Source organism: Zingiber officinale, chromosome 1B (assembly GCF_018446385.1).
Source record: "Zingiber officinale cultivar Zhangliang chromosome 1B, Zo_v1.1, whole genome shotgun sequence".
Taxonomy (NCBI): domain Eukaryota; kingdom Viridiplantae; phylum Streptophyta; class Magnoliopsida; order Zingiberales; family Zingiberaceae; genus Zingiber; species Zingiber officinale.
The window spans coordinates 121233172-121255262 of NC_055986.1; the positions used below are offsets into that span (position 1 = coordinate 121233172).

The window sequence follows — 22091 nt, forward strand, 5'->3', positions numbered from 1 at the left end:
AATTAAAATTATAAAAAAAAACTGATTAAAAAAAACAAAAACAATAAAATAAAACAAAACAAAATAAAAGGTGGGAAAAGCACTGCCACTCAATAAATAATAAAAAAATTATTAAAAAATAAAACTGATAAAAACTAAAATTAGTTAAAAAAACAAAATTTAAAAAAATTAAATAAAAGAAACGTGAATGAGAGGAATAAGGAAAAGGATAGAATGATAAATATCATTGAATTTTATGATGGATCCGGGGAGGGGAGGGTGTCAGCGTGGGTGGAAAAAGCAGCTCTCATTATAGAGGTGGGCAAACGAGTTTAAGTTGCGTAAGACGAAAAATATTCGAAGTCCAAGAAGTTTGTAGGTTTGTGCTCATTTCCAGATACAACCGTTGACACTGCAAACGGAGAGGAAAGAGAAGAAGAAGAATGAGAATCCCTGTTTTTTTGTTGATGTTGTTATTTGTTTGTTTATACAAATGACAGCTATCTTTCCGAAAGTTCAGCCCTATGGAATTGTTGAATACGGCTTTTCGCCGACTGTTCAACGATTCCCAAAGGTATGACGGCAATTAATATATAACAAAGGAAACTTTATTGGTAGATAATAGAAAGGAGTTTTTTTTCCTTACGTTTTTTTTCTCTTTATTTATTTTTATTTTTATTTTTTTGTGGGAATGGAAAGCTGTTAATTGGTGACCGTATTCATCGGTTGTGCCTTTAATGCTGGTACATATTCTCACCTCGTCGATTCGTTTAAACAAAGTGATTTCATTCCACATCAAGAGAGCCATCCAAGTCCGACACCCCCATCGAATCAGCAGGACGAAGACTCGTTTTCTTCACTTCTTGAGGTAAAGAGGTACCTTTCTCGCCTGTTCTTCGTTTTCTTTCGGTTTTTGGTGGCCAAGGAGATCCTCAGGATTATTTCATAAGATTTCCAATCTAGTATGCGTTTTCTTCTTTACATGCTTATAAGAAAATCTTCCGGTGGAATCTTAAGAGATGACGTTGTGTTGATAGGAAGAGAGAAAAAATTCTGGAAAAGTCGATGTTAATTTTTCTCACTTTGGATTGCTTGCTTGGCGTTTGATCTGATAAGCATCGAATTTTAGATTACTTCGAATCCGTTTGCCGGTGTAAATTGGGGATGCATCATTTTGTGGGAAGAAATGTTCTTGTTCTTGTGATGTCTTGGTGATTTTTCTAACGACCTTTTCAATTAGTCGGTCCGCCTGCATGATCTCCCAATCATTCGGATGATAATTTGAATGATGGCGTTGCCGATAGCAAATGAACCGTGTCGATTTTATCAAATGCAGAGCATGGCGAATGGAGCTCCAAGTTGGGCGGATCAGTGGGGCGCTGGCGGACTGAACGACGACGACGACTACGACGACAAGAACAAGGAGAGCGGGAAAGACAACAAGAAGATGGAGAAGGCGAAGGCGTTCGCTTCTTCGAGCTTCGGGAAGGCTAAAGCGGCTGCAGCGGTTGGAGCAAGCAAGGCCAAGAGCGGCACCACCACGGGCATCAAATGGATGAAGGCGCAGTACCAGAAGAGAACGTCTAAATGAATGGATCGCCCATCGCTATTATGACACCCATGATAACTGATGATAGACATGATTTTCCTTTCTTTTAAACCTCTTTTGGAGGATGCCACCTTGTTTGTTTCATAATCTCCATCAAACATTTCTGGTTGAGTTTAATTTGCTTGCTTGATCTTATTTCAATGCCTGGGTGGAATTTTAACATCAACACTGCACCCACTTCAACGCTCCCCCTTTCTTTCATCCTTCCGTCGCCGGAAATGGATACAAATTTATTTTATTTTATTTTATTTTATTTTCTGGCTAAATAAAAAGCGACTGAGCATTGTGCACATGTAAAGGGAGCAAGCCATTAGTTACGTCAATTCTTCTTCTAGGAATATCATCGAGCATGTCGTGCTCCAACCTTGCCCCGATGTGGGCTTCTTCGGCGAATCCGCCCCACCTCGATCGCTTCTCCCCTATCGCCTTCTTCTCAGCCTTGCGCCTCCCATCTGCCGGCGCCTCGACGCGGCGATTTCGTTCCGCCACCACTATAAGTTGCGGCTTACGCGAGCTGAGGAATCGCATCGACTCCGTCAAGAACACGCAAAAGATCACGGAGGCCATGAAGCTGGTGGCTGCCGCCAAGGTCCGCCGTGCCCAGGAAGCCGTCGTCAATAGCCGCCCCTTCTCCGAGACCCTCGTCGAGGTGCTCTACAGCCTCAACGAACGGCTGCAGACGGAGGACGTGGACGTGCCCCTCACCCGAGTCCGCCCCGTCCGGAAGGTCGCCCTCCTGGTGGTCACTAGCGATCGTGGCCTTTGCGGCGGCTTCAACAACGGCATCATCAAAAAGGCGGAACAGCGCATCGCCGAGCTGTCCGCCCTTGGCATAGCTTACACAGTTATCAGCGTGGGGAAGAAGGGCGGCACCTACTTCCAACGCCGCCCTTACATTCCCGTCGATCGCTTCCTCGAGGCGGGCAACCTGCCTACCACTAAGAAGGCGCAGGCCATTGCTGATGAGGTATTCTCCCTCTTCGTCAGCGAGGAGGTCGACAAGGTAGAGCTTCTCTACACAAGATTCGTTTCCCTCGTCAAGTCTGACCCCGTCATCCAAACTCTCCTCCCGCTCTCCCCAAAAGGCGAGATCTGCGATGCCAACGGGGTCTGCGTTGACGCCGCGGAGGACGAGTTCTTCCGCCTCACCACCAAGGAGGGGAAGCTCACGGTGGAGCGGGAGACGGTGCGGATCCCAACGCCTTCCTTCTCTCCAATCATGGAGTTCGAGCAGGACCCGGTGCAGATCTTGGACGCCCTGCTGCCTCTGTATCTCAACAGCCAGATACTGAGGGCCCTGCAGGAGTCACTAGCGAGTGAGGTTTCGGCGAGAATGGCTGCCATGAGCAACGCCACTGACAACGCCGTGGAGCTGAAAAGGACGCTAGCCATCTCCTACAACCGGGAGCGACAGGCGAAGATCACCGGGGAGATATTGGAGATCATTGCCGGTGCGGATGCTCTTTCCTGATCTGTTTGTTCCATGGATCAAGACTCCATTTCTCTCTTGTCCTGTCTGGCCTTGCATCTTCTTATGCTGTAAGTTGCATTTTTCTTGAGTATTGCATGATTCATTTCATATCCTTCTTCTTTTTTTTTTTTCTATATGAGAGAAGACATTATAGTTATAGAGACTGCTTTTGTTCCATGCTTCCATAAGGAAGACAACTATGGATCCTCAAATGAAAATGCTGTTATCATAATTAAATTGCTATCATTTCTATTTTTTATCAGCCTAAATTACTTCGAGATATGATAACTGTCAATATATACATACATAGCTTGAATCTAGATTCTCTTTGGATAAATTAGATATCAATATTTTGAACAGAACACTATTTTTGGAATGATGAAAGTTAGCTTGGCCATGCTCCAAAACGAAAACATTTCGAAGAGAATGTTCTTTACTTAAAACATAACAAAACCTCAAAAGTTCATAGTGGTAGTTTACAATGTAATGTTTTTGTATGCTAATTTAACTGCCACACTTGTTTAGCTCTACGCTGGATCTTAGCTTTTTGTTCCTAGTTTCCACTAGGAAGGCACGTATAGATCCTTGAATGTTATTTACGACTATCATCATTGCTAGCCATTTCACTTTTTTATCCATTGAATTACTGCTTGAAACCAGAGCCTAGTATATAATAAGCACACAGCTTGCATGTGAATTCTCTTGAGATGAGTTGGAATTCAACATTTTGTAGACAACATTACTCTGGAAATGATGAACGTTGAATTAGGTTTTTTCACAAAGAAAAAAAAAATTGTAGAGAATGTTCTCTACTTCTTTTTTTTTTTTAGTTTATAACACCATGCTGTCTATCCAATATAACTTGAGATATGGTTGAGCATTATATATGCCTTATTGGCTCCTCCCAGACCATGAAGTCTAGCAACCTACGTACTCTGTAGTTTTTTTTTTGCCAATCTCTGAACTTGTTCAAAATTGTTGCCTGAGGACACACACACACACACTACAGTTGAAAGTTTGGGCATATTTAATGTAAGCTTGCACTAACCAGTCAAATTCATTCTTCACTGGATCTAGCTTCTGATTGTGTATCGATGTTAGGCATAGATGCACTGAGTGAGACAGCCACCTTCATAGTACATATTCAACACAACAGTCACCTTTTTTCCTGCATTTCTTGACAAATATGTGCAAATTGCAATGGAAGATTTCATGTGTTGCAACGATAACAAAAAACCTTCAACAATAAGAACGTCATGAACCAAAGATAATACATTAGCGGGGAAAGGATAAAAAAAGGCTTCTCAGAACTGCTAATCATTAATTGTTTGTTTTTTCACTGATCTAACTAATCAATTCAAAAATTAGATGCTAATTCAATCCAAGTGAAACACATGAAGTTACCCACTGAATTGTATTGGATTGGTTCAGTAAATAAATATCTATTCAATAAATTACGAATAGCATTAGAAAAAGGAACAAAACTTAGTGTAAGAGTTGCATTTTGAGGTAGCAGATGGCCAAGGTGGCTGAGAGAGAATAAAGATAATAAAATATATCACTTATCAATTTTGCTGATGCAGGAAGAATAAAAGCACCATGACTTCAAACAAATTATGTCCTCTAAGGGAAAAAAAAAAAAAAAGGAAAGTGATTTAGACAAAAAAAAAAAAAGCACGGTGAGGGAGACACGATCTGAATAAGTGCTTCCTTGAACAGGGTGAAGCGATTCCTATAACGCTAAGGGCATCCATAGTGTGAACGTGGCAAAAAGGAGTGGAGGAGCTCTTTTGTTCTTCTCTTCCTATTATTTAGAAGATTCATGTTAATTTTCTTAAATATAAAATTTATTTAAATTTTATATTTTATATAAAAAAAATTTATCTCATTTATCCTATTTATTCCCTAAATTTATATTTCTTTAATAATATTTTAAATTTAAGAAATGAAATTAATTTTTTAAAAAATAAAATATCATTTAATTTAGGAGAAAAAAGAAATAAAAAAATGAATTTGATAATGACAATAAGATATTATATAAAAGAAGAAAAAATAAAAGAAAAATTGGAAGAGAGGAAAAATAATAAAAAAATATAAAATATAAATTTTAGAATAATTGATGTAGTATGTAGTGAAAAATAATTATTTAAAAATTTAATTAAGTGCATAGTTTATTTTTAATTTTATTTATATTATAAAGAAAATGATGTTAATATTATTACGGAGTCCTTTAATTTTTTTTATTAAAATAATTTTTTTAAAAAACTTTTGTTTTTAAGAAATATGTTTTTCAGTTGAAAAATTCTTATCATATATAATTTTTATTTTTTTGGAAGAAAATGTGATGTTTTTTATTTTTTTATTTTAAAATATGTTATTTTTAATTAAATTTTTTAATTATATATAATGTAAAGTATAGGATAGAGATGATAAACATATAATAAAAAAAAGTTTTTTTAATTGTGAAAAGATATATTGAGATTTTCTATGTTTATGTGGGGTGGGTAAAGATATGACCCTGGGCCGAGTCCAACCTGGATTCGACTCAGACCCGTAACTAAGTTAACGGGTCGGTTGCCCGTCGACCTGGTTCTGGGATGAACTGGAATTGGTCTGGCAAGTTGTCGGGCTGGTTCCGATTCCTTGAGTGCAAAACTGGTGGACTGTCGGTTGGGCCCGCCTGTTTGACAAGTTTTTTTTTACCGTACCGGCAATTCCTAGCCGTTGAGAGAGGAGTGGAGGATTTTTTGGGTATTTTTTTCAACAGTTAGGATCATTTGATCGTTTTTTATTAATGACTATGATTTAGTGTCCGTTATTATCCAAACTCTATAAATAGAGAGCTCATTTCATCATTTTCATGCACATCTTCTCTACTTTTAATCTCAATTTCATATTCTCTATAAGCTTTCGTCTTCATTTTTATGTATTTCCGTTTCCAATTTTCAATTACAATGGAAGGAGGTCATGGAGGTGCACATCTCAAGCTCGGAAGGGAAAGGAAATAGTGAATTGGCGGGAGGAGGACCCCAACATTCAATCCACCGATAATGAGATCGAGCACCTTCCGAATCCAACACCCAAAATATAAGGAAGGATCAATGCAATTACTTCTAAGGTTCAAGAAATTCCTCCTCTAAAGTTTTTTATTTTTACTAAACATTTTGACAATGTCACTCTTCCGTTGGAAGAAATACGTGTAGAATGTAAACATTGCAATGCTTCCTATAAATTTCAAGTCAACGACGGTTATGGGTCGTTGAAACGACATATAGAAATGAAGCACCCGATAGAATATAGACCGACCGTTCTCAAACACAATTATCAAGATTTTCTTTAACTAGCGGTAGTTCTGATTCCGTTTTATTTTTATATTTGGATAATAAATTAAGAGAATCATTAACTAAATTTGTTTCCGTAGAACATTTTTTTTTAGTTTTGGACCTAAATGCGCATCTGAAGATTTTTTTTAAAGACTCTCTTAATCCACGTGCTAAATGTGTTTCTAAGACTACACTTACTCGTATAATTAAAAAATTAGTAAAACAAGGAAAAAAGAATTTAATTAATAAATTTAGTAAATTAGATAATAAAGTTTCTTTATGTTCCGATATTTGGAGTGATCATTGATAAACACATTCTTATATGAGTGTAACTTGTCATTAGATCGATAATTCGTGGAACCTTAAAAAAAATATTGTTAGCTTATAAAATTTTTGATGAATCACATAATGCTCATAACATCACACAATTATTATGTTTAATTTAAAAAAAATATGAATTAACTCATAAAATATTTTCAATATCATTAAATAATGCTAGTTCTAATACCGCTTGTATAGATGACCTAAAATTTGTTTGTCAACCTATTATTGGTGGGTTTTTTTCATATTCGTTGTGTATGCCATGTGTTTAAATTTATGTGTTGAAGATGGATTAAAAATTTTAGAAAATTATATTAAACCAATTAGAATTGTAATTTCTTATTCATGGTCTCATCCATTTATAATGAAACAATGGGATAAGTTTTATAAAATTAATCAACATACTAATTATTACAAGATTCATTTCAACATAAAGAATTATTATGTTCATTTTTTGCACAAAATACTAATACTAATATATATTTATTTTCACATATTTGTAGTAGTATTTGTGAAATTTTAAAAGTATTCAATGATGCAATTGAATAATTTTTTTGTGTTTATTATCTGACTGTTCAATTAGTTTTAAAAAAAATCTAATATAATATTAATTTTAAATGAACATATTAATAATGAATCTATATTTTCTTGTATCTTAGCTATAAAATCTAAATAGGAAAATTATTTTTATTTTATTCCTGAAATTTAATTAATTATATTTGTTTTACATCCTATATTTAAATTAAAATTTTTACCAGAAATGTTAACTTTCTATTATGACACTTTAATTCTAATTAAAGATTCTTCTTCTTCTAATCTAATTAATATTATATATCATATTAGAATTTATTTATATGATATTTATAATCAATATTATATAAAATATGGAACACAAATTAATATTTCTAAAATACAACAAATTACTAGTAGTAATTTAAAACTTACAAAAGTACAACTTTTATTAAAAGAACAGGTGAAACGTCCACGAGGATCCTCAAGTTCCACACAAGAACTTGAGAATTATTTTACGACTTCTTTTGATTTTAATGAAGCAGATAGTGAAAATTTTGATATCTTAAAGTGTTAGTCACAGAAGGCTCAAAGTTTTCTCGTTCTTTTTGTGATCGCCAAAGAAATGTTAGCTTGTCCAGTGTCATCTGTTGTTATGGAGCAGACGTTCAGTGTCGACGACAACATATTAGATGAACGATGATTAACTTTATCTCCCGACTCATTGGAAGTCCAAGCATTACTAAACGATTGGGCCAAAGTCGAGAAAAGAATCCAAGGAATGTAACTTCAGATGACGAAGTTGAAGATTTTGATATTGAAGGATTGAATATAACATAAATGGGAAATGTAAGTGAGTGACAATGTAAAAGGGTAAAAATATAAAAGAACTATGTGAGCTTTGATTCCCCTATACTCTAAGGAGATACGTAGGCAACTTAAATAAGTACAAAACTCTTTTTAAAATAATTTTTAATTTTTATTTTTTTAATATAATAATCTTGAATTGTAGCGAACTATGAACCGAACCGTGAATCAGTGATTCCGAATAGTGAACTGTAATCGTTTTGGGCGGTTAAGGGTCAACCGGTCAGGAACCGTTGAACTGATGGTTCTGAACCGTCAAATCGTCAATTCCGAACCATGGTCAGATCTACGTAGGTATGGTAAAGAAGGAGCCCTATGCATACTATGAGAATGATGTCCAATCACTTAGAGCATTTACATCGGTTTCTCTATTATTATATCTAAAAATTAGAGTAAATGACCCACTTTATTAAATTTACATAATCACTTTTTACTACACACTACATCAAATATCCTAAAATTTTCATCATCCTTAATTTTTTTTATTATTTTATTCTCTTTCTTCTATTTTTTATTATTATATTTATGGAATGAGTGAAAGGAGAGAGATTGAAAAGATTGAGGGGAATGAGAGAGATTAAAAAGAAATATTATTTTATTTTTAAGGTAAAGATTTCATTCCCTAAATTTAGAGAATTATTATTCATCAAATCTAAATTTAGGGAATAGATAGGATAATTAACGTAGAGAGTTTTAATTACACTATCTAAAATTTAGGATAAATTTTTTGGATAAAATAATTGAAATGGATGCTCTTATTGCTTTATTACGCATCAAATTCTCATTAATTCTATATTTAATTTTCAGGATTTAAGTTGATCTGGTGAATAATCTGCTGCTTGATTATTTAATTAATACATGTGCTGCTTGATTATTTAATTAATACATGCAGGTGAAAGAAAAAGCAGGGGAATCAGGAATGACGATTTTCCGGTGTTCGACAGAGGCTGAGCATGCAGGAAATTATTGATAAGAATGAGAGAATAAATTTATTTCTAAATTTTATGTTTAATTGATGGGAATGAAATCTTGAGTTTAGAATAAAATATAAAAATTTGAATATAGATGAAACTCATTCTCTCGAGTTTTGATGGATATGAGAATAATAATTAAGTTTTGGATGAAATATCTTTAGTATATTTGTTCAATTTTTCATTCATTTCACTTTCTTTCCTTGTTCTCTCTTATGATATTTTCTCTTCTCTATCATTTTTTCTCTGTATTCTCTCTCATCATACTCTCTCTCTCATCATTTTTCTCTCATCATTCTTTCCTCATTTTTTCATTATATTTTTTCTCTAATCATATTTTCTCTCTCCTCAATCTCTCTTATCATGCTCTCTCTCCACATTTTATCTTATCACATTTTCTCTCTATTCATTTTCTTCCATCACACACTCTCTCCTCATTTTCTCTCATCACACTTTTCCTCTTTTCATTTTTCCTATTACATTTTCTCTCTCATCACATTTCCTCATCATACTTTCTCTCCTCAATCTCTTATTTTCTCTCATAACACTTTCTCTCTCAATACACTTTCTCTCTCATCATAATTTTTCTCTTCTCAATCTCTCCACGCTCTCTTCTCATTTTCTCTCATCATACTTTCCCTCTCTTCATTTTTTTTAATCACATTTTCTCTCTTATCACACTTCCTCTTACATCATATTTTCTTTTACATTCAACTTTCTCTTCCATCTAATTTTTTTTCTTTATTTTCTCTAAGGGTAAAAAAGAAAATTTAGGTTCATTCCGATTGAAAATATTCAACTAACCAAACAATATTTTTAAAAATAATACCCAAACTTATACACATTCCTATTTCAAAATACTATAATACCTATTTTTATTTCGATTCCTAAGAGAAAATCAAACGTCACCTAAACCTTTCCTCATCTATATTTAAACATTTGACTTAATTCATTTGAATTTGTCACTCCAAAAAGTATTAAAAATTTTATAAAGACAAAAATGGCTATCTCGATTTTAGATGGTTTAAAAAAAATAAAAAAAATAGTGAAGCATTAGAAAAATGTGAAAAAAATAGAGGGTGAAATAAATTATTAAAACATTGAATGACAAACTATGACGGATTAAAAACAAAAATTATATTAGTATAATTTTTAATGAAAAAAGAATCATTTAGATGTTAATGACAAGTTAAAATTTTGAGGGTAAATTGAAAATTATAATATTTGTGAGCATGGTGTTATGTTTTGGAGGTTGATATTGAAAATAATATAAAAATTAAAGAAGCAATGCGAAATTTTACATGCCTCGTGTCAATTGGTAAAATACCTATCAAAACCAAATTTCATACTCTCGCGTCTCCCTTCTCTGCCGGCTGCCGCACCCGCGCATACTCCCCAGCCGACCTCGCCCCACAATGAAAAAAATCTTCTGTGCGTAAATTTATCGTAAGTCTTCGCCTCTAGTTTTCTTCTCCCTCTTACACGATCTATCTTCTTCGTTTTTTACAATCGTTGTTCTCGTCGACATGCCTCCCTATTCCAATGGAGTAACTCCGATTTTTTGCTTTTATGTATCGAATCGAAGCGTTCCTTGCTTTTTATTTAAATGTTCGTGATATTATGACGAGTTGATAGAAGAGATAGAGATATTCTGGTTGTATGTGGTGGGATCGTGTTGTCACTTTATCCCTTTCTTCTCACTGATTACCATGGTTTATTTGTGTTCTCTAACTTCCTGTGTTGATTCACTCTTCAGTTGGATTTCTTAGTACTAGTTTGTTTATTCATAAATTCAACATTTCAAAAATTTCTGTTCATGTTATTTATCCATTGATTAGTGGAGTGATTCTATCTATGAGTTGTAGATTCTATAATTGGTGCACTAATATAACTTTTGTTAACATTAATTATGTTTATCATACATGAATGGTAATTTTCCACATATTAGTAATTGTTTGATATTGCACATGCATGACTAATATCTATTAGATTTACATTTAAAGCATGATAGCTGTGCCATGGTGATATGAGCTCCAGTCAGTTTATTCTTTTTATTTTGTTGTAGTTGGTATCATTTATGCAGTTTATGTCGATTAATCTGAAAGGTAATCAATCTAGTCTCATAAAAATTTCTCATTATTCACTAGGATAAATCAAGAAGCGCTCATCCCAACATTCTCAGATCAACTGTCTATTAAGGAAAATTTATCCGTTTATTCGTTGAAGTTGATATTCGATCCTTAGATGCCTGAGAAATTGAAAAGGTGTCATGTCGCTGCATCATATCCACGAGAGCTCTAGTCAATATATTAATCTCGTATGCATAGATTTTGGACTAATTGTTAGTGGTCATATCCATACTTTAAAATAACAAATTATGTCGAAGTTTCAATCTAGAATTAGAATGATACGGTTTCGATATCATATAATGTGTCCATATGATTTTTATATTTTTATATTTTTTAAATATTAGTATCTAAATTAAAACAACTGCAAGTTGATTTATTTATGGATAGAAAATATTTTTTTTTCCTTTCCTTTATCATTTCCATTAAAAAACATATTCCAATAAAATGATATGATTCAACCTCAAATTCTTTTGAGTGTAGTGGATAATAGCTAAGGCCGAGAATTGATGTGTATTCGAATCATAGGAGTTGGTAATTATAGATATGCTCATATTAGTGATGTTATTGCTATTGTAATTAATTGTTATAAATGTTTTTTTGTGTGTGCTTATTGTTCTCAAACTTCAAATTATTTTTAAAATTTAATATAATTTTTAATGTATTTTTTATTTCAAAAATATTTAAAATTATCAATTTGGTTTACGAATATAAGATAATGTAGAATTTTATATTAGAAAAAAATGTCTTTAATCCTCTCTATTTCCTATCAAGAAGCATTTTACAAGTGTTGTTTAAAAAATAACACTTAATTTTATGTGATCAAAGACAAATGTGAAAAAATTTATAAAAGATAATCATGTCTTTATGTTTTTGATATTTTTTTTTGATAATATTAAGAGGAAAAAATATATTGAATTGATGTGGAAAATAATTATATATGTTTTTGGGGTTGACTATTTAATTATTAATTAGTTGAATCGATGGTGTACACACGGAGAAAAATAAACATAAAAGGACAAAAAGAATATAGAAGCATCAGTGATGGTATTTTTCATCACTCGCTCGGATTTATAATTGATGTCGATTTATCAGTGCGTCTGCTCTCGATGTATTGCAAAACAAAGCTTGTCAGCTGAGGGTTGATATTGTCGATATTACTTTTTTTGACGGTCAAGACAGTGATGAACTGAGATGTAAGGCTCGCGTGCATGTATGAGAAAGCAAAAAAGTTTAAAGAAGATGAAAATTTGTCGTCGCATAAAAAAAGAAAATTATACCTTTACATATTTTTATGGAATCTTATATAATCATGGACAAGGACAAATTTAAAATTTAGGAGAAAGTGAATAAAATAATTATTATATATTATATTCGAAGGTTTTGTAGCTTAGGCGATGAAAATATATATTTATGGAGATTACATATAATTTATTAATTTTAATTAGTAAATCAAAAGTCATACATACGTTGAAAATATCAATTAAGGATTTAAATTGTCTAGAATTAATTCAGATATCAATAAAAGAAATATAAGTAGATGCAATTTATTGATAAATTTAATATGATTTTTTCCTCTTAAAATGATAAAAAAAATATTAAAAATACAAGGATATAGTTATTTTTTATAATTTTTTTTACATTTAATTTTGGTTAAAAGTGGTTAAATGTTATTTTTAAAATATAAGGGGTAAAATGCTACACGATAGAAAATAGATAGGGAAAATTATCCCATAAAGAGAATATAATATAATGATTTTGATTTATTAATAAAATAAATACTGTATAATTTAGATAAAAGTGTTACTATACTTTTGTAGTAATCTGATTTAATGTAATTTTAATACAATGTAATCTGATTTTAAATAATATATAAATTGATTTTTAAATATTATAATTATATTTGTTAATTAATCATTTATTTATTTAATTATCATTTTATATAATATATATAGTTACAGTTGGATAGTAATTAATTATTAATTAGAAATTATATATATAACTTAAATAACATATTTTATAAAAAGAGTTTAATTTTTTAAGAATTAAAAAATTTAGAATTATTTATAAAATCCTAAAAATATTTATAAATTTTAAAAATCCCTAAATTTATTTATAAAATTTGAAAATCGAAGAATGTTACCCTACACCTGGTGTTAATTTTTTTTATTTAGGATTTAATATTTATGATTTAAGGGTTAGGATAAAGAAAATAAAAAAAAAAATTAATACTATAAGTATAGGTTTGCAGGTGCTCGTGGATGGATATAGAGTAACAAACTCATTAAAATTATTTCTAAATTTTAATTATTTTTTAAAACTTTTAATCTATTTTAATTTATTAAAATAATTTAAGGGTTGATTTTAAACAATTACGAATTCAAATTTTTTATTTTTTAATTTAATTTTTTATTTTTTTTTAATACAAATATATATTTATATATTATAATTATATTAGTTAATTAATAGCTAATTTAATTATATATATATATATATACACACACAAAATTTATATAGTAATTAATTATTAACTTGAAATTATATATATAATTTAAATAACAGATTTATAAAAAAATGTTTATATATAAATTTTTATTTTTTAATATAACATTTTTATTTAAAACCGTTATATTAAATTTTTAATAAACCCTACCCCGACCGCTTCGCTCGCGTTTGCGCCTCTGCTCGCGATTCCGCCGCCTCTTTCCTTCCTATTCCGCCGCCGCTTGCGACCGCCACCATTTGCCCTCTCCTCAAATTGAAGTCTATAACGATTTACTATCGTACCTGGCTGTTCGAAGTGTGGTCGCCGCCTCGCCGCCGCCTTGCTGCCGCTACTCATCTCTCGCCGCCGCCTTGCTGCCGCTACTCATCTCTCACCGCTGCCTTGCTGCCGCTACTGATCTTTCGCTCTCGTTGATGCTTCTAGGTAAGTCTTCATGCAACTCGACGCACGCGAGTACACACGCGAAATTCTCGCTTGTGCTGTGCGGTCCCGTCTCGGAACGGTAAAAACCGTCCGTTACGGGAGGCACGGCACGGCATTTCAATCCATACTCATAGACTTCTGATCTTGCTAGTGTGAAACCACGATTTCTTCAGATATGCAGTCATGATTAGGTCCACATTGATAGAGGTAGCTTTATTCACTCATTGCAGCCAGAGTTTATTCAAATCACTTTTATCTGGGAGCAAACATGCATGTTGAAAAATTATAATGAGTTGATATGACTCTAGGGCCGTTTTTATAGTAATAGATTAGTGCACTCAGTAGGCAAATTCTATCTAATAACACTATCTGGATTCTGGTGCATATGCATACTTGAATACCTATTTCTATTTGTTGGCATTTCTATGCCCACTTTCTTTTTCGTTTCTTATTCTTCCATTTTTAGGTTCGAGGATTGAGTTTGTTGTGCTAGACTTTCAGTGTTGCTCTGTCTCTCTTTGAGAAGTTGTTTATATTCTTATGCTATGCTCTGACACTAGTTGTCAGTAGTTAGTAGCTCTGTTCATTAGGTTTATGCATGCCTAGGTGATATCTAATCAACATATTTACTCTATGTAGGGCGTGACACTTGCTTCCTTTTTCATTGCACCTCCACTTCGTCAAGCACTTAAAGAAACAAATCTCAGCTGAAAACTTCTCCTTGGTTTGAGATTATGGGTGACAACAAAGAGTCAATCCCTCACAGTGGGGATATCATGAACATACCTGTTGTAAGGTCAGTCTCTTCAGAATTGCAGTTTTCTTTGGCCCTATAATTTCATATTTTTGTTAGCTTCTTTAAATTTGTTTTTTGCCAATCAATCCAGGGAAACTCCCCAACTGATGGCTATCTTAAAGGAGATGAAGGATGGTCTGGATGTTGTTAGGAGAAAAGTGGAAGTCCTTACCCAGAAGGTCAGTTAAGTCATTTCAATTTGCTTTTTCATTTTGTGTTCTTTTATTTGCTCCCTAAAATCATGTTTTTGCCTGAAAATTTGTGCTAGAGAAGTAATTTATGACTGGATTCATCAATTTTTTTTTATAAGTCTGTTTTCTCTGTTTGATTTCAGAATTAGTATTCTGAGAATCTAAAATGCATGTTAATTTTAGGGTTAGCAGTAGTAAGTTGTTTGATTATCTTAGTAATATAATCAAATTATTAGATTTATCCTGCATAAAATCTATTGCCTTTAGTTGCAAATGTATAATCACTGCTTTTTATTCCAACCAGATCGACAAAGTTTAGGGTATGTTTGGTTCAAGGTTATTATTCATAACCTTAGTTATATGATTACTAGATAATCACATAACTAGGTTATGGAGAATAAGACATAACCTAATGTTGTTTGTTTCAACTCTAGGTAATGCAACAAAAATTTGTTTGTTTTGAGATTTTAGTGTATAACCTAGTTGAATATTTTATTTAAATAATAATAATAATAATATAATTCATAATTATTAAGGAAATAAATTTATATGAATATATAAAATTTAATTGATTTATTTAGAATTTTTAAGAATTTTTTAATATTTTAATGGGATAAATCAGTGAAACTAGAAAAACTTGTTTGCCTATCCTAATTAGTGTTGATTGAAAATTTAATCTAAGGTTAAGCAGTATTGGCATTACCTTCGATTTTATGCACATTAAGTTGACAACGAAGTGAGAGCGATAGATCATGAGCTCATTGAGAAGCTGTAAAGCTTCCTGGTCGTATTCTGATTGTTCATCATTTGATGATATTGCAATGCTTCCATCTGCATAGCAGCTTTCTCTTCTTGAAGCCTGGTAATCATAGCCATAGTTTGGTTAGCAGCAATGGCAGCGGCACTTCTCTCTTCCTCAAGTTCAGCATACAATGTACTCAGGACCTTTTGTTCTGCCTGTAGAGCAGCTTTAAGCTCATCTATATTCAATGTATCACAGCCTTCAAACTCACTGGCAACACTCCCATAAAGGGACTCTGTCACGGATTCTCTTCTGCCAATCAGGAACCTCTTACTCATATACCTTGAATACCATCAGTATAATTTGGTGTCTCAGGTGCTCTATCCTCTTCAATCTCATGATTCTCAGAAAATTCAGATATATGGTTCTCAGAAAATGCTGTTTCTTCAATAAAAAAGTGAATATCTAGAACATCAAACCAAAAGAATGATCATGAATTGTTACCTTGGTCCATGACTCTATGGTAGCCTTTTCATTATTCTCCACTGAGTCTTTGATCTTGTGTGTTTTCTGAAACTAAAGTTGGCTTGTAAGTATATATCAGAACCTTTGATGTGTTCCTTGTCACATATCTCACTCCCTATTGATATATCAGAATTACTATCTGCATCGATAAATTATATCCCTTCTCAGATTAATTAGAAAAATCCAAGTGAGGAAGCAATATTTATTGAAGTTGATAAATGTGAATAAGGAACTTAACAAAATTGATAAAAGTTGCTTTCTTAAGAATGAACCATGCTACCTTTTGTTTCAGGATGATCTTTCTCACTCAGCCCTTCAAGTGTGATAACTGTTGTAGCCCGAGGAGCAATGACTTGTTGATCAGAAATGGGCTTTGAATATTGAGGAACCATAGAATTCTCGAGATGTATTTCACCTGTTTCAGTCCTTATGCCTTGAGTCACAGAACATTCATGATCTTCAATACCTTCATCTGTTTTTACAGATGGTATTAATGTTTTCTCCTCCTCTGGAATGCTTTATATATCTAGGGTCATAGTAGATTGTTGAGCTCTTTGTACCTCAGAAGAATACAATTCCTTCTCAATATTGCTCTTAGCATAATTAGACCTTGCAGTTTGCTTCACATCATTGAGTTCATAAACCATCACAATGGGGATCTTGGTCATAGAGTCAATCAGCTCAATTGGGACCAATCGATCCTCCTCGGCGCATATGTAACTTGGAGTGGAAGTGAGGACTTCAATGGATGTGTCTTGCACCAAATGGCAAGCATCAGAGATAAGGGAAGATTCTTCTTCTTCCTCCAAGATAGCAGCAATAGTGTGCCCTTCGTTCTCATCCTCTTCATTCTGCTACTCCTTTTCTTCTCCTGGAAATATTTTAGTTATGTGGGAATCAATCACTTCCTCTTCTTCCAACTTTTCCTCGCCCAAGGTGGCGGATTTTTCAAGTACTTCTTGATCGTCGACTTCCTCTTTATCAACCAAGTTCTTTGTTTGCTTGTACTCCGTTAGGCTCCAAGACTGCTTGGCAAGAAAGTAGGACGAGTAGAACCCACTCTCCAGAACGACACCATAGCACGAGCATCGCAGATCCTTCTCCCCCTCCTCGCTCCTCTTCATTCACGACAGCAAGGCTAGCGGTCCAGCCGGCCTCGACTTCGTTGGGCAGCAATCCTCGCACATCTCTCTGACCTCTGCCAGCCTCCAGTGGCGGTCGCAATACCCCAACCCGGAAACCTCAGCGGCGTGGTCCGCGCACACGAGGTTGCGGCAGGCGCTGCCCAATCTCCGACGGCGGTCGCCGTCGCTCTCGAAGAGATGATCCACCCTCGAGCAGAAGATGCAGGGCAGCTGGAGGTCGAAGTAAGCGGTGAATCGGGCGATGAGGTAGGCGAATAACCCATTGAGGAGCAAAAGTACGATCATCATCTATTCCAGAATGGCATACACCAGTATGACCGCCATGGACGTATAGATAATAGATCTATCTCCCGGCCCCTCCCTCTCTCACACTGCCTGATGCTACAGTGTGGCTGTGCTCATCAAAATCTTGCTTCGACGGAGCCATCGATCGAACACCAAGAAGAAGGTAAACAACAAAAAGGACGAGGAAGAGATCGAAAGGAGAAGAAGAAGCAAACCTATCGATCGCCTCCATCCACGCAAGACGTCGATGTCGCCTTTGCCCCTACTCGCTGATCGTGTTCCATGACTGACAGCTGCTCGCCCTCCTCGCTGATCCCGTTCAACGACCTTTTCGCTCGCGACTTATTCTCGATAACCGGGAAATCAACGAAAACCTTAGAATTTGGTGGTAATATGATTTCGGGATACATTACCTATTTGCTGACGTTTCATGACGTGGCGGTCGTGCAGGATAATTAGGAATCGATGATTACCTAAACCAAACGAGGTTATATAATATAACCTGAAATGGATGACCAAGGTTATCATCGATTACCCTGACCAAATGCACCCTTGGTGTTTCTCTTTGTTATCCAAATTCATTCACTTCTTTAGAATTCCTGTTTTTGTCCATTGCTTCTGATTCTTGTTGGTGTAAGGTGGTCTGTCTTTGCTTTTGAATGTAAGTTATCGTCCCTAATTCTCTATGCCTCTAAGTAAACATGGCTTAACCTTCAAACTATCTGATGAGTGATATTAACATGTTAGTGTTTCTTTTTATAGGTGAGAGAAAACCAATTTCCAACTGCTGAGGGAATGAGCTATCTCGATGCAAAGTATCTGTTGCTTCTCAACTACTGCCAGTCAATTGTGTACTATTCTCTTCGCAAGGCAAAAGGGTTATCTGTTCAGGACCATCCAGTGGTAAAGAGCCTTGTGGAGATCAGGTTATACTTGGAGAAGGTCTGCTCTATACTTTTATTCTATCTTCTTATTGATATCTCGTGCTCCTAGGTTTGACATCTTCTTGAAACTAGATTCGTCCAATAGATAAAAAGCTCGAGTACCAAATTCAAAAACTCATCAGGGCGGCTAGTAACTTTGCAACTGAAAATTCTGTCATCTCGGCCGACAAGGAAAAAGAAGCTTCTCAAAAAGAGGAAGACCCATTGAAGTTTAGGCCAAACCCTGACATGCTTGTTAGCAAATCAGCTATGGGAGATCAGGTAACCCCACCTCCTTGTATGGTTTTGTCTAGTACATGATGTCTTTATCTTTCATCATTGATTCTTCCTATCATGTATTCATGTTGCATTTATGCTTTTGTAACGAACTATGATGGTCATTGTAGTGCTTTGCTGGCGACACCTTACTTTCATGTTTGCTAATTCTCTGATTTTTAACAATTTTGTTTTTCTGCCTCTTTCCTTTTCTTTTGACATGCACAAGGGTGATTTTTTCCCCTTAGTTTTTTCTTTTTCTTCTAACATTTTTAGTGTGGGGTCGATTTCTTTTCCATGCCATTGTGTCATTTGCACAATATTTCTTCTCACTAAGTTGTCTAGGTAAATGTGTTTCATTGCCCTTCTATCAAATAGCAATTCACTTCTCAAGTGATAATTTTTTTTGAATAAATTTCACATTTACTGTAGTGTACCATCATTAAGTAGAAACCTTCATTTAACAGCTCTAGAATTGAATGTGAGTAGGCCCAATTACAATGAAAGAACTAAAAGTTTCACTGAATGTAGGACACCACAGGTATCTACCGTCCTCCAAGGTTTGCTCCTACAAGTATGGAAGAGGATAAGGTATCAAAGGAAGAAAAACAGGCCCTTCGAAGGGAGAAATTATTGTTACGACAATCAAAACAAAGTTCTTATGTGAAGGAACTCATTGATGACCTTGAAGATAGACCTGAAGAGGTAAGTTGCTATTTTATATCATAAGGATAATTTGCTTTGATGTATAACTTTACCTAATGTTGCAATGTTTCTGCAGATACGAGAGAATGTAGGAGCCGAAAGCAGAGAGCTTACTAAGTACTTGGCAAAGCAAGAGGAGCTTGCTAAACAAGAAGAAGAGCTATTTACTCGTGCTCCAATTACAAAGCGTGATAAGAAGTTGGAGAAATACATGAAATCAAGAAATGGGTATGCTGGAATGCTCTATTATCTAGTGCTTTTTGAAACTGTAATCATTCCCTGAAATAAATTGTTTCATTGATTTGATATAATTTGAGTGTTGGATATAGAAACTAACCCAAAACCTCTTTTATCCAAGTTATGCAATTGGACGCATCTAGTAGGAAAAATTTTCTTTGCTAATTGTTAGGAGCTACTGTTAATACGATAGTCCCCTTGATGTAGAAAAAAAAAAACTAATGGAAGATTGATTAGTTGTTTGAGGAGGTAGATTTGCAATGTCCTAGTTGTAATAGCCTATAATAGCTTGATTGGTTATCTGCTGCCCCCAGGGGCACAACACGGTTGGTAAACGGGTTTGGTGGTGAACCCACTTAGCGAGGTTCGATTCTCACAGGGCCACATGCCCGCGGCGTCAAATTTCTTGTGCACGTGGCTGTCAAGTCCAGAACAAGCCGCTCGTGCTTCCCCGGTTTGCCAGGTGTACGGAGAGTAGGGCTCAACTGTACACTCGGTGCAAGCTGGAACATTTTTTTGATTGGTTATCTGCTTTAATAGATGTCTTCTCTATAACCTTTTAACTATAGGAATTATTGTCTTGGTTTATTTCTAATATTTTGTTCATGTTGTTTATCAGATTGCTTGGTTTGACCGATAGCTTCTTGGATGACATCAGAATGCTTCCTTTGGAAGAGAATGAAAAGGCCGAGCCTTCTGTTCACCTGAATAACAAAAAAGGGAGGAATGGATTTAAGAAGCGGAAGGTACATACAATAAGACATGGAACAACTTGATCAATGATCATTGTCCTTGTTTTTTCTATCCACTTCATTTTTGTTATTGAGTAAGATAAAAACTCTTTGTATTTTTTTTTCTTTCATGATGCGCAGAGAAATCATTGAGGGAGATAACAAAAAGGTATTTGTTGGACTCAGTTCGTGTGTTTGCTGAGTGAAATTACTTGGATGTAGGGATACAACTCCCTTCTACAGGTTCAGTTTGATTTAGAGTTAAACATTGTGTTATTTGAGATTTTGATCATATCGTCTAGAATCACAATTAGTGCCTGCCAAACAATCTGATAGCTGTTGCTTTGTAATTTTGTTAGTCGATGCGATAGTTGAAAGCTGACATGCTTGAAGTTGGAAACATATGTTTTTTTGTCCTTCTAAGTTTGTCCTACTTTATGGACAATCCAGTATACGTGTATGATTTCAGTTTATTTTATGACTATTAAAATTGTGTAATTTAAATAATTAATTTTGTACGTTTTGAATTTACTACGATGGACTTTTTATCTCTCCGCGTAGCATCTGAGTCACCAAGCGTCATAGCTTATTAACTAAGCTTATCTACTCAGCACAATGTAAGCAAGTATGGAAATATATCAGATATGGAACTTGGATATGTTCCAAGGATTTATGAGGACTTGTATCAATAGTTAACCACCATTTATTTTTTAATGATAAATTAACCTCGTTGCTGGACTCATTCTTGGATGGATTAACTAGTTGTCTTTATCAAATGCCGTCGCTAGCTGTGAGACCACCAATACAGAAATTTACGATCCGAGCATTGCTGAGACACCACCAATCAATCTCCCAGTTCGTGTCGACGTCAACACTTTCCTCCAATCAATCTTCTCTTAAGAATCTTCAGAGCCTTTTGCAGCTTTACCATCGTTTTACACTACCTCACTTTTGGCCAATGACACATGGTGCCAAAACCTAATGTACCTTTCAATGAAAAAAGAGCATCAAGCGTCACAACTCAAGTGCTGCTACAGTCCTTTATTATTGAGCACCTTTATTCCTCCACAATCCCAAGCACAGCTGCACAGACAATGTTTATGATAGTGGTCAATCAATAGCCGACCTAATAATCATCATCATCATCATCTCTCTCTCTTTGAATTTGAATTTATTTGAAAATTTAATTAAATCGGGATTATCAACTGTAAAATTAATTAATCAATTGATTGTAAGAGCATAGACAGACGTAGTTTCTAACTTGCCCACGGTTCTGCCTTGAAGGCTTGAACACGCATGCTTATCTAATTGCTGTCTAAATCAAACTGTGAGCATGCATTAACTGCTACGGATATGATGAAGGCCAAGCAAGTTATTTTACATTTTGGTCCTGAATTCGACCAAATTAGAAATTTACAAGAAACATATC

The 22091-nt window shown here is 34.4% G+C and overlaps 2 protein-coding genes and 1 pseudogene across 8 annotated transcripts; 2 read left to right on the plus strand and 1 right to left on the minus strand.

The window, feature by feature from the left end:
* Positions 1–591: 591 nt before the first annotated feature.
* On the plus strand, positions 592–9118 carry LOC121975859 (ATP synthase gamma chain 1, chloroplastic-like). 6 transcript variants are annotated; one of them, XR_006110465.1, is made up of 3 exons: positions 594–855; positions 1316–3127; positions 8973–9118. XR_006110465.1 is itself a non-coding variant. In XM_042527790.1 (3 exons), the coding sequence occupies exon 3, from the start codon at positions 1938–1940 to the stop codon at positions 3057–3059; it is 1122 nt and encodes a 373-aa protein (XP_042383724.1). In that variant the 5' UTR covers positions 876–941; positions 1017–1190; positions 1316–1937; the 3' UTR covers positions 3060–3129. The 6 variants fall into 6 exon arrangements, 5 of the variants coding, with proteins under 5 accessions (XP_042383718.1, XP_042383696.1, XP_042383702.1 ...); XM_042527790.1 differs by lacking the exons at positions 594–855; positions 8973–9118 and adding exons at positions 876–941; positions 1017–1190 and having other exon boundaries at positions 1316–3129; XM_042527784.1 differs by lacking the exon at positions 8973–9118 and having other exon boundaries at positions 592–941; positions 1316–3129.
* Positions 9119–10436: 1318 nt separating this feature from the next.
* Positions 10437–21134, plus strand: LOC121975886 (neuroguidin-like). 2 transcript variants are annotated; one of them, XM_042527812.1, is made up of 9 exons: positions 10437–10497; positions 14746–14902; positions 14994–15081; positions 18553–18732; positions 18807–18995; positions 19521–19694; positions 19771–19922; positions 20551–20677; positions 20804–21134. In XM_042527812.1, exons 2-9 carry the CDS (start codon positions 14841–14843, stop codon positions 20813–20815), a joined length of 984 nt encoding a protein of 327 aa, XP_042383746.1. In that variant the 5' UTR covers positions 10437–10497; positions 14746–14840; the 3' UTR covers positions 20816–21134. The 2 variants fall into 2 exon arrangements, with proteins under 2 accessions (XP_042383746.1, XP_042383735.1); XM_042527801.1 differs by lacking the exon at positions 10437–10497 and adding an exon at positions 13832–14106.
* LOC121975895 lies at positions 16234–17956 on the minus strand (annotated as a pseudogene).
* Positions 21135–22091: the final 957 nt, after the last annotated feature.